General features: G+C 31.1%; 1 protein-coding gene across 1 annotated transcript in view; it reads left to right on the top strand.

Annotated features, from left to right (window-relative positions):
* LOC111695545 (neuropeptides capa receptor) overlaps positions 1-12942 on the top strand; it is a 34645-nt gene that overhangs the window by 11014 nt on the left and 10689 nt on the right. The window contains exons 3-10 of the mRNA XM_023464911.1: positions 1678-1774; positions 2382-2472; positions 3529-3583; positions 5488-5607; positions 6390-6428; positions 7371-7421; positions 9098-9174; positions 10987-11028. Of these exons, the coding sequence (XP_023320679.1) occupies positions 1678-1774; positions 2382-2472; positions 3529-3583; positions 5488-5607; positions 6390-6428; positions 7371-7421; positions 9098-9174; positions 10987-11028 (572 nt within the window). The remainder of the gene's footprint in view (positions 1-1677; positions 1775-2381; positions 2473-3528; positions 3584-5487; positions 5608-6389; positions 6429-7370; positions 7422-9097; positions 9175-10986; positions 11029-12942) is intronic.

Genomic DNA, 12942 nt, shown 5'->3' with positions numbered 1-12942 from the left:
TTACAAATATTTGCCATGCACTCCACCCCCCCCCACCCCCTACCCACTTATCGGTTGAAATTGCAAATGTCTGAAAAAAATCAGAATTTATCCATTTTTTCAGATTCTCCATCTATCTGAAATAAATTTTTTCGAAATTGGCTTTACATTTTAAATTTGTGTTTTTGGGAATGTTAAGGTAACCTGAAAAAATAGACAGAAACATTAGCTAAATTTATATCATTTATATATTTTTGAAACTAGAAAAAATATTTGATGATAATATCTTTTCCGCCAAATTAGAGCCAACTGTTTTAATTACCCTTATTAACTATTCATTAGTTAATAACATATTTTTCAATCATGCAACAAAAGTATTTAGAAATTCAAACTTTCAATTTAAGATATCAACTTATAATTTAGAACTTTTGTAACAAAGATTGCAAATAAATATATTGCTTAGGACAGAACCTGCAAATTTAAGATTGCGAATATTAATTTCTGCATTTCTTGAATGCAGAAATGTCAAATGGATTTTTCAAGAGAAAATATGAAGATTATCTAAGTAATATAAATGTTAGAAATTACAATACTTAAGAAAAAAAACTTAAAAATTGTTTAATTTAGACAAATTTTAATTTGACAGTAATTGTTAAACAGTAAATTCATCGATAACAATTATCTTAATCTGTTAAAGTTAGTGTGGATATTGGGAACATATCTTAATTTGTAGAAGTTAGTGTGGATATTGAGAACATATATTTATCTGTAAAAGTTAGTGTGGATATTGAGCACATTTATTAATTTGTAGAAGTTAGTGTGGATATTGAGAATATTTATTTATCGGTAGAAGTTAGTATGGATATTGAGAACATATATTTATCTGTAGAAGTTAGTGTGGATATTGAGAACATATATTAATCTATAGAAGTTAGTGTGGATATTGGGAAAATATATTAATCTGTAGAAGTTAGTGTTGGTATTGGGAACATGTATTAATCTGTAGAAGTTAGTGTTGATATTGGAAACATATATTAATCTGCAAAAGTTAGTGTGGATATTGGGAACATATCTTAATCTGTAGAAGTTAGTGTGGATATTGAGCACATTTATTAATTTGTAGAAGTTAGTGTGGATATTGAGCACATTTATTCACCTGTAAAAGTTAGTGTGGATATTGAGCACATTTATTAATCTGTAGAAGTTAGTGTGGATATTGAGCACATTTATTCACCTGTATAAGTTAGTGTGGATATTGAGGACATTTATTAATCTGTAGAAGTTAGTATGGATATTGAGAACATATAATAATCTGTAGAAGTTAGTGTGGTTATTGGGAACATTTATTTATCTGTAGAAGTTAGTGTGGATATTGAGAACATATATTAATCTGTAGAAGTTAGTGTGGATATTGGGAGCATATATTAATCTGTAGAAGTTAGTGTGGATATTGAGAACATATATTAATCTGTAGAAGTTAGTGTGGATATTGGGAACATATATTAATTTGTAGAAGCTAGTGTGGATATTGAGAACATTTATTAATTTGTAGAAGTTAGTGTGGATATTGATAACATATATTAACCTATATAGACTTTTTAATTTAGAGAGAATTAATTTTGAAGAGAAAGAAACATGATGTTTATATGCAATCTAATGAAAAAAATGTGAAAAGTCGATAAATAAAAAAATATTTAGGTTTGTATAGTGGTTGGTAGAAATCTATCCTTACACACAGCAATGAACTATTATCTTCTTTGCTTGGCAATCTCAGATCTATTCATAATTATTCTTGGTAAGACAATTTTATATTTATACTAGCTTGGAGAACCAGATTTACCTTGAAACTAAGACAGGTTCACAGAAATGTTTTTAGCTGAGTTAACAATTTCAGTTGAGCGCGTTGTCTTTTTTTGGGAAAACTCGGTTTCCAGGCCAAGCCGGGTTTCCAAGCTAGCATAATATATATACTCCTTTCGAGGATTAGGAGTTCTATACTTCCTCTAATGCTTAGGAATACCCTACTTCCTCTAATGTTAAGAAGTACCCTACTCCCTCTAATACATAGGAGTATACTACTCCCTCTAATGTTAGGGAGTACTCTACTCCCTCTAATACTTAGGAGTATCCTACTCCCTCTAATACTTAGGAGTATCCTACTCCCTTTAATGTTTGGGAGTACTCTACTCCCTCTAATGCTTAGGAGTACTCAACTCCCTCTAATATATTAAGGAGTACTATACTCCCTCCAATGTTTAGGAATAATCTACTCCCTTCACTGTTTAGGAGTACTCTACTCCCTCAAATATGTTTAGGTATACTCGACTCCCTCTAATATGTTTAGGAGTCCTCTACTTGCTTTAATATGTTTGGGAGTCCTCTACTCCCTCTAATATGTTTAGGAGTACCCCATGAATTAACAATCTACTGGAATCAATACCCTTTCCCCTTCGGACAAGCATTCTGTAAACTTCGAAGCTTCGCATCAGAAATGTAGGATTTTTTCTTTTTTTAATTTAAGACTTTTATTATTAGTTAAAAAAATAGATATTTATTCTGACGCGCATTTTATGTATTTTTACAGCTTTATAATATATCTGCATTTTTAACTTTTTACTGTTGCTCTACATAAAATAGATTGTTAAAAAATTTGGGCCCGCTTAGTCGTTTTGACGTTGTTTGTTAAGTTAGCCAGCTACAGATCAAGTTTTGCGCTATTATTGCGCAATTGCCAAAATACAAACAGACAAACAAGCAACGTATATTATTAGATATTTACTTTCTGTGTTTTAGTAGTAAAATATATTTACAAATAGTCGGGAAAACTTTCAAGTGAATTAAAAACTGACTATAAGGGACTTTAAACCTATCTTTAAGTGGTTCCTCAGTTAAAGATGTCCTTAAACGATTCACACTTTTATCTGAGGAACAGTTAGAACGGTACCTTTGTTCGGTTTTTAATTCACTTGAAAGTTTTCCCGACAATTTCATTCTGTTGTCTAAATCCTTTTCAGTCCCTTATAGAATTTTACTCGGACAAAGGTTTAAAGGGTACCATTGTTGATCAGACATGCCTCCCCCTCAAAATAAAATTGAGGGTCACTGAAAAATTTCGCCTATAGTCCCATAATACTTACTGCTTAAAATCTAACATTAAAGGGGCTGTAAAGGAAAAATGAAAAGGGGGTATAGGCTGAAACCTGAGAATCTCAGAAGTTGAACGATACCTATAAGACATCTATCTGATGTTCCTGTCTCGAGAAATGGACACACAACTGTGTCAAATTATACCAAAACGTATACATGTAGGATATACATCCGTATCACGTGACCATAATATTGCACTGCCATTGGTTGAAGTTCTGGTGACATATTCCGGACGCATAAATAATATTATCAATTATATCTATTAAAAATAAAAAATTATTAAATTCAAATAATAATAGGAGCAAACTTGAGTTTCTCAGGCTCCTCTGGGATATCTTTGTTTTCAGATTGGTTGCGTATTTGTTAAATATGATCTGTTAAACACTAATTTTCTATTTCTAGGTTCTCTTATGTCAATGTTTTGACTATTCTGAGCTTTTCCCTTGAGCGCTATCAGGTCCATCTCTCTTTAATTTAAACGTTATAAATAACTATCCAAAGCTAAGTACGTTTATCCTGGCTTTATCGGATTCATTCAAAACAATCACTAAAAACTTGATAAACATTAATATTTATTTCCCAACAAAGAAGAATAACAAAATTGTTGATAGTTTTTGACACAGGTCAACTACTTTAAGGAATCTTGGTTAAAATAAAAAGATAAACTTTTAGACATTTAATCGTTTGGATCAAAATATATATATATATGCCATGTGCATTTATCTATATAAAGACTTTAAAATTCCCCTGGTACTTGGGACTGCATGCCAAATTAACCAAATTAAATTGAAATAATTCAGTGATCTTACTGAGTTACCTTAAAGGATGGCGACTGCGCGGAATTTTTTAAACCTTATATTAAACTATTGCGTATTTTATTACTCTTGCACTTCTTGGTAAAGGAATTGAGTCTTTGTCACAAACTTTGATTTTCTAATCACTATATCTTTGGAACCAAATGTTGTAGACCTTAGATATTTCAAACTATGAATTCTGTTAAATCAAATAATCAGAGTTTGAAATATCAAAGGTTTACAACATCGGGTTCTAAAGATATTGAGGCTTAAATATTTGATTTTGTTACAAAGACTCAATTTCTTTATTATAGACATGTTATAAAGTAATCATCGTGCGCTATTGTTAAATTATCTGTATATTATAGCACGCTGCACAGTGTTATAAAGTTTTGCAATGTTTCCCAGGTTTTCTCCAAATAAATTAAAATATTTTATTCAATTTTTTTTAATTTGATTGAAAATAAAATGGACATTAACTTTTGGTTTAAATCTGCTTTGTGAAGAAGATTATTATATCTAGAAATAACCTTTGCATCAAGTACACAAGTACCGAGCTTTTGCTATGCAGGAGGAGCCTCCGCGACACAGTAAACGAGCCTCCGCTATACAGAATAGTGTACTTAAAACTTTTGGGTTTGACATGTAATAAAGAATTTTTTGTATTTTTTTTCTAAATAAATAGTGGCATAAAAAGTTTATCTGAGATCAGAAGTATTAAGCGTTTATTATAAAAAGTGACTAATTAGGATTAGTAAGGTGGTTTATAAATTTTTTAAAAGCTTTTTTTAGGCAAAAAAAACATTTAGAAAAATATTCTGAAAATGATTTTATCTGTTCTTTTATAATCTTTAATTTAAGCATATACCATAGGCATGTACCTTTGTTTGGAATTTTTATCAGATAAAGATAATTAAAATTTGACAATGACAAATAATCTGGATCTTAAAATAATTTCCCCAAAAAAAGTTTTGCTTAAATCAACGATTAAAACAAAATAAACTAAGTTCAATTCAGAAATGAATTTCCAAATAGCCTCCTTACTCCGAAAGAAATGTTTTATTGTAAACATAAATCTTATAGACCACTTAATGAGTTGATATAAGTTTCAAATCATGACAATCAATAAACAAAATTAATCTTAAGTAGAATTCTTGAGCCAATATGTCTGAAAAAAAAAATGAAAAAAAATCTTTATTACATGTAAAAACCAAGCGTTAAAAGGAAGCTGTGCTGTATAGCGGAGGCTCGTTTACTGCATAATGGAGACTCTTACTGCATGGTGGAGGCTTTGTGTCTGCCTAGCTAATCTGGGAGGCTCGTGTCTGCATGGCGGAGGCTCATAGTGTCCGAGGGTTTCTTTCCTCGTACTGCAGATGCCATTTTGTTTTATGAAGGAAACTAAGGAAACCTTCGGTTCGTCATATTTTACGACTTACATGTCGTCATTAAAGCCTTATCATTTGTGGGTATTGCTGAAACACAAAATAGTAAATGTGAAATAGTTTTGATCTAAAGGAATGGAGGGAGCAAGAAATTAACATTATTAAAGAGAAGTTTAAATTAGGCAATCTGTCACCCTCTCTCCTCTCTTCCCTTTACAGAGAGATCTCGAGTTCTGCTAGTATTTATCTCATGTTTACTCATCTCAGCTGTTTTCTCTCTACCTCATCTTCTCTTTACAAAGGTAAAAATTTGTATTTGATAACTTGCTTGGGAACCCAGCGTTGCCCGGGGGAATCATAGTCAGAACCACCGCTTACCCGCCGCTTGTCGATTTCAGCTATTTTTCCCGCTAAAAGTTAACCCACTCTATATCTTAGAATCTCAAAACTAAGCTGAGAACATATTTCCGTGGGTCTCTCGCGAGTTCCCAAATCTAAATTTGAGACAAATAGATACAGGGGTTTCTGAGTTATGATCGGACAAACAAACAGGGATAACAACTCTTTATGTATATAGAAAACAGATTGTAGAAATTGTTTAGTAAAAAGTTTTAAAATTAAACCAACATTACTACGAACATAAAGTGGTTTAAACTTTATAAGGGAGAGACCGGCTATATTAACATAATGGAACTGAAAATGCAGTATTGTAGAGAAAATCTTTAAAATTCATTTGATACCAATGAGCAATTTTTTCGAAGTACAATTTATAAATAATTGAGCGTAAACCTGATGGTGTAAACCTTTGATATTTCAAAATTAGATGAATTGACCAAACAAATTTCATAGTTTGAAATATCTTGACATTGGGTTGCAAAGATATAGCAATTATGAAATCCGAATTTGTGACAATTCTTTTAAACTTAAAGATTTGTAAGCATTGACATCGCGGGCCGAGGCCCGGGCAGGACACTGAATAAACTTTTCTATCAACCGCTGTATCAAATAATTCTAAACACCTAAACATGTTGCAGCACTGTACAGTACTGCTATATAACCAGATCTATATATATTATTGTTTCAGTTGAACTATCTAGAGTATCCTTGGGGATCAGGAAACCAGGAAACCAAAACTTCATCAAAATCATATTTTTCTATCAAATTCAATTTCTTTACTAAAATCTGAACACTGAAATCGGTTGAAAATTGTGCAATTCCAACAAAAATATCTGCAGCTATACTCTTCCATTTGTTATGTCTTATGCTAAAACGCAAAAAAATGAAACATTATTGCTTGTATCCTAGGAGTCATGTAAAATAAATATTTATTTTTTATAACTGCGTTAGTCCATAGAATATTCTAGGTTTACGACAAATTCGTGAAATCAGCTGTTTGTACACTTCACGAATTACGAACAAGGGTTTCCCGGCTATAATTGTGCACAATGTTTAGAGATACAGGTTTTTAAAGGGTGACGAAATGAATCGGACTGACCGATTTTCTAACGAAATGAATCGGACTGACCGCTTTTTTAATGAAATGAATCGGACTGACAGCTTTTCCATTGAAATGAATCGGACTTTCCGCTTTTCTAACCAAATGATTTGGACTGAACGCTTTTCTAACGAAATGAAAAATGGAATAATTAAAATACGTTTTTAAGGTTTGTTTAATGCACAACTTCTATCCATCATTCTGCAAAGTTACAACCAGTTGTTCTCTTACTTTTGAAAGAAATTTTCTTGTTAAGTGAAACACCAGCTTAACACTATCTACAAATTCTAATTTTCTAATCCCTATATCTTTGCAACTGGATGTAGTAAACGATTTTAAATAATGAATTCTGTTAGATCGCGTAATCTTTAAAGGTTTGCACCACCATCATGGGGAGATTTAGGGATTATAAAATTAGAGTTTATGTTAAGTTTTCATGTCATTTTTAAACTTCCTGTTCAATGAAGCTGAATTTGTTATAGCCACCATCTCTAAATTTATTACCATATTTAAACCAAATTTTACAACATATTTATATTCTATTTGAATTGATATTTTTGTTTGTTGAAGGTTGTAGAATCTGCTTTCTGTGCTATGTTGGATGTAAACATTGAGCCCCAGGTACGATAAGTATGATGCATAAATTACAAAAAACTTGAACAGCAGGTATTAAAAATGCTAAACATATAGCCGCAGATACTAAAAATGCTAAACATTGAGCTGCAGATACTAAAAATGCTAAACATTGAACCGCAGATACTAAAAATGATAAACATTGAGCCGCAGATACTAAAAATGTTGAACATTGAGCCGCAGATACTAAAAATGCTATACATTGAGCCGCAGATACTAAAAATGTTAAACATCGAACCGGAGATACTAAAATTGTTAAATATTGAGCCGCAGATACTAAAAATGTTAAACATTGAGCTGTAGATACTAAAATTGTTAAATATTGAGCCGCAGATAGTAAAATTGTTAAATATTGAGCCGCAGATACTAAAAATGTTAAACATTGAGCCGCAGATACTAAAATTGTTAAATATTGAGCCGCAGATACTAAAATTGTTAAACATTGAGCCGCAGATACTAAAAATGTTAAACATTGAGCCACAGAACAAACCACGCACATTCATCATATTTATACATCCCACAATAATATAGGGTCATAACGGCTTTATAAATTTTTCCGTATACTGAGTCATTAGATAGAAATAATTAGTGGTGAGGATAATATAGAAGTTTATCATGGTCGTCAATACCAAGCAGCATGATTAATTTCATTTAAAGGGACTGTAAAGGAAAAATGAAAGGGGGTATAGACTGAAAGCTAATCACTTTAGCTCTCGATCGCGACCCATGAAAGTTATATCTTATGTTTCTATCTCGAGAAATTGATATACAACTGTGTAAAATTTATACGAAAATTAATATATATACAATTTTGTTTAAAAGTAGAGGGTTTAAACAGATCAAATTCAGCAAATAAGCAACCAATCTGAAAACGATGATATCCCAGAGAAAGCTAATTGTAAATTAGGTTTACTCCAATTATAATTTTATATCTTTATTTCTATTTTTAATAGATTTAATTCATTAAATTATTTATACGTCCCTATTACTTTACCAGAAATTCCACGTGATTTAAGTTTAAGATTTTATAAATTTTACATATATGAACTTTCGTATAATTTTAACACAGTTTTATATCAATTTCTCGAGACAGGAACATCAGATAAAATTTTCATGGGTCGCAATCAAGAGCTAAAGTGATTAGCTTTCAGCCTATACCCCCTTTCATTTTTCCTTTACAGTCCCTTTATTGAAACTTTTCTACAGTTCTATAATTAAAATTATTGATATTACATTAGCAATAATTAATTTCCAACTGATAAAATCAAATTGTCGAACTTCAAATAGTGTACAAGCTTGGTTTAGCCGGGTTTAACCAGGTTTAGCCAGGTTTAGCCAGGATTAACTAGATTTAGCCAGGTTTAGCCAGGTTTAGCCAGGGCTATATAGGTTTAGCCAGGTTTATCTAGATTTAGCCAGGTTTAGCCAGGTTTAGCCAGGTTTATATTTTAGGTTTACACTTTATTCGAAACCATAAATTTAAAATCGAATTTCCTATTTCTTCTTTGATATAAAAGAAAGGAAAGTAATTTTTTTAACAATGACAATTTTCAAATAAAAAGGAGCTTTTTAAAATTATATTTTGTTTTATATTGCAATATAAGGTGTAAAGTCCACATTTCTATAGACACATTTTCTTATGTAAAAAAGAATATTTTTTGTAGTGGTATCCTGTACATGAACTCTCCTTTCTTGTGTTCTTTCTTGTCCCAGTCATACTTCTTTCAGTATCCTACATTAGGTACAGTACAGTACACACTAATTAAATTATCCTACATTAGATACGGTACAGTAAATACAATTTTTAATATCTTCCATTAGGTACAGTACATATTAGTTTCAGTATCCTACATTAGGTACAGTACATACATACTTCCATCTGTAACCTACTTTAGGAACAGCACAGTACATACTTCTTTCAGTATCCTCCATTAGGTACAGAACAGTACATACAGCTTTCAGTATCCTCCATTAGGTACAGTACAGTACATACTTCTTTCAGTATCTTCCATTAGGTACAATTAGGGTTGGTAACGTTTTGATTTTTGAAAAAAACGATCGTTTCGTTAAGAAAACGTCGAGGAAAATCGAAAAACGAAACGATCGTTTTTAAAAACGATCGTTTTTTTATAAAGTTCGTTTTTTAAAAACTGTCGTTTTTTAAACGATCGTTATAAAAAACGATCGTTTAAAAAAACGATCGTTTTTCAAAACGATCGTTTTTATAAAGTTCGTTGTTTTGTTAACGATCGTTAACGACTACCCTTCGTTAACGATCGTTAACGACTACCCTTCGTTAACGACTACCCTTTGTTAACGATCGTTAACGACTATCCTTGATAATAACCGTAAATTTGGAGACTACAGTCCTTCTTTCGATCTGTAGAATTAATTATCTTTATGTGACGTAATTATCAATCATTACCTTATCCAATCACTAATCAAATCAGTCTAGGGATGACCTTTCATTAACTAAACAATTATGATCAAAACTTAATATTTTTAATATCTTGTACTTTAATTTCTTGGGTGCCTAATTTCAAGCATATATAAAACAAATAAAGAATTAGGTTTTAAAGTTCATATTGACCATTTTGCGGGGCTCATGGCGGCTCTGCACTCTCAAAAGTAGAACAAATTTCTTCAATTCAATTCAATTCCGCTGATCATTTTAAAACTGCTACGGCATGTAAGACGACATTTGATAAATCTAATTAAAGACGACATTTATGACTATCTTCAGGACGTCGTATAAATGATAATTTTTTTTTCAAAAACGATCGTTATTTTTTAACGATCGTTTATTTAAAAACAATCGTATGAAAAACGGTCGCTTATCGTTTTTCTGAAAATGATCGTTTTCAAAAACGAATGTTCTTCGTTTTCTAACAGTTCAAAACGAGTGGGTTGTTTTAAAAACGATCGTTTTTTTGAGAAAACGAAACGATCGTTTTTAAAAATGATCGTTTAACGAAGCAAAAAACGATCGTTAAACGATCGTTTTCAAAAACGATTACCAACCCTAGGTACAATACAGTAAATACAGCTTTCAGTATCCTCTATTAGGTACAGAACAGTACATACAGCTTTTAGTATCCTCCATTAGGTAAAGTACAGTACATACTGATTTCAGTATCTTACATTGGGGACAGTACATTAAATACAGTTTTCAGTATCCTACATTAGGTACAGTACATTATACATTAGATAAATCGTAAAGTACAGGTAAAAAGTATCCTTCACTTTTTATTTAACTGTATGATTGATAATAGTTTCATCTGCATTAATAAAAAGTGAAATTATATCAAATGCAATCCTATTTTATCTACACAACAGTTCTATACGTTTTAATTGTATTGGTAAATGCCTTAACCCCCCTCCCCCCCCTCATCCTGTGCCCTTGTTAAAAGTTTGTAAAAGTTGAAATGCGGGATGTTTGTAAATATTTTGAAAAGTGTAGACCCTGGAATAAAAAGGGTAAAACAATCAGCACTGTAAAGTTTACTGTGAGAAGTACAAACCCTCAAATGAAATATAAGATTTAATATTTTAGGATTGGAATAATGATAAACCGTTCAGCTAAGCTAAATCTCAGGGAACAAACAAGCATATAAAAATCGGTTTTTTTTTTCTAAATATAAAATGTTTGACAGCAGTCATGCGGTATTTTTATTCATCTTTCTAGAATCATTTTAGTTTTTGCGCATTTATCAACACAAATAATTGTATAATTTAAAAACCAAAACTGTGTATAGATCGATAATTATTCCGATCTAAAGATCGTCTACACCCGATATCTAAAAAATGCGTCTTAAAATCGAAGATGGTCTATGACAATTGACAATCGACCTTTGAATCTAAAAGTTATAAACCAAGGTCAAAATATTCCCATGGATTCTACTATAAATAGGTGAAATTAAAACAAACAAAACGATTTTTTTTAGAGTTTGAAACTTTTGAATCATTATATTTAATATATTAGAATTTGAAATTCCCAAGGGCTTTAAGTTTTGTAATGCCGAAATGTTTTTCTCTCCGAGTTTAGTATAAGAAACCGGATATAGAAGGGTTTGGAATTTAACTCTTCGGGTAGAGTTTTGCTTATTAGAAACAAGGTAAACTCATTTTCTTCATTTAAAAATTCTCAGCTCTGTATATCTTGGAAGTGTATATATCTGGATAAAATTTGTTGCATCTTATATCCCTCCCTCCCTCCCTCCCTTGAGATTATAGTAGAGATAGTATAGTAGTGCGCACTATACAGGGATTGGGAAATAAATTGAAAAACTACATTGTTTACACAAAGGATGAGACTTCAGAGATGACTGAACAGAATCTTACTGCTGCTCCTTTCTTAACTGATTGTTCCCTGTCAGCTTTAATTTGTTTGTACTCTTTGTCAAATCAAGTAGCACATCTTCAGGTCATATTAAAAACCACCCAAAATTAAGTCTCATTCTTTGTGGGTAACTCTCTCTTTATTTCTCTTGCAACAACCTTGAACAATAAACATGTATTATTAGTTAGCATTATAAAAAAGTTAGGTCTGCTATTGTTATTCTGCTAAATTGTTAAATTGTCCGTGATATTTCTGCCAGCTCAACAATAAGGGGAGAGATTTGAAATTTATTAATGTTTATATTCCGTAAATTTTCTGATTTTACTATACACTGCTGCAGCAGACGAAACCTTCCACGGATTACAGCTTTTATGAAACTATTGTTTACTTTATCATTCTTACTCACTTCATCGTCAATTTCATAATGAACGTGCTATAAAGTAAGCATCGTGTTATAGTTAAATTAGCTGTACATTCTAGCACGTGTTCTGTAAAGTTTTGATTGGTTCACGGATTTTCTCAAAAAGAATTAAGATATTTTCAAAATATTTTTTTTTCAATTGAAATAAAAATAAAATTAAGATCAACTTTATATTTTGACTTCTGCTTTGTTTCAAAGCTTATTTGGTCTAGAAATGGCCATTGAAATAAGACAAGTACACAAACGTTTCCATAAATTTACCTATAAAACTATTCTTTTGGCACGACGTGATATAAAGTTTTTGGACTTAAATTTTCTCTATATCTCGAAGGTTCTTGCCTTTTTAGATTATATTTTAAATCTAAAAAGGATTGAACCTTCTCGATAAAGAGAAAATTTCTGTCCAAAAACTTTATAACACTGCGAAACAAAATAACAGTGTTATAAATAGTTATTTTAGTTCGCATCCCCCCATACTAAATCAAAAATTATTCACAAAGACGATCTTGAAATCTTTACTTAATTCCTATGTTTTTAGGGACACCCTTTATAAAGCACTGAAAATAGAAAAATAATGTTTAATTTTTTCTCTCATTAATATCCAATCGATCTTGAGTGGGTTTTATTGAAGTTTGGTTTACTCCAATTGAAAACGATCACGTTAGTATAATATTAAAGAGTTGATGATCAAAAATAACATTATTTTATAAAGTTCTATTCTGCCATTGTGCGCTTGAATTGTGTCCAAT

This window comes from Eurytemora carolleeae, unplaced genomic scaffold (assembly GCF_000591075.1).
Source record: "Eurytemora carolleeae unplaced genomic scaffold, Eaff_2.0 scaffold207, whole genome shotgun sequence".
NCBI classification, from domain to species: Eukaryota; Metazoa; Arthropoda; class Copepoda; order Calanoida; family Temoridae; genus Eurytemora; species Eurytemora carolleeae.
Note: the sequence above shows the minus strand (reverse complement) of the source record. Positions and strands in the feature narration are given on the sequence as shown.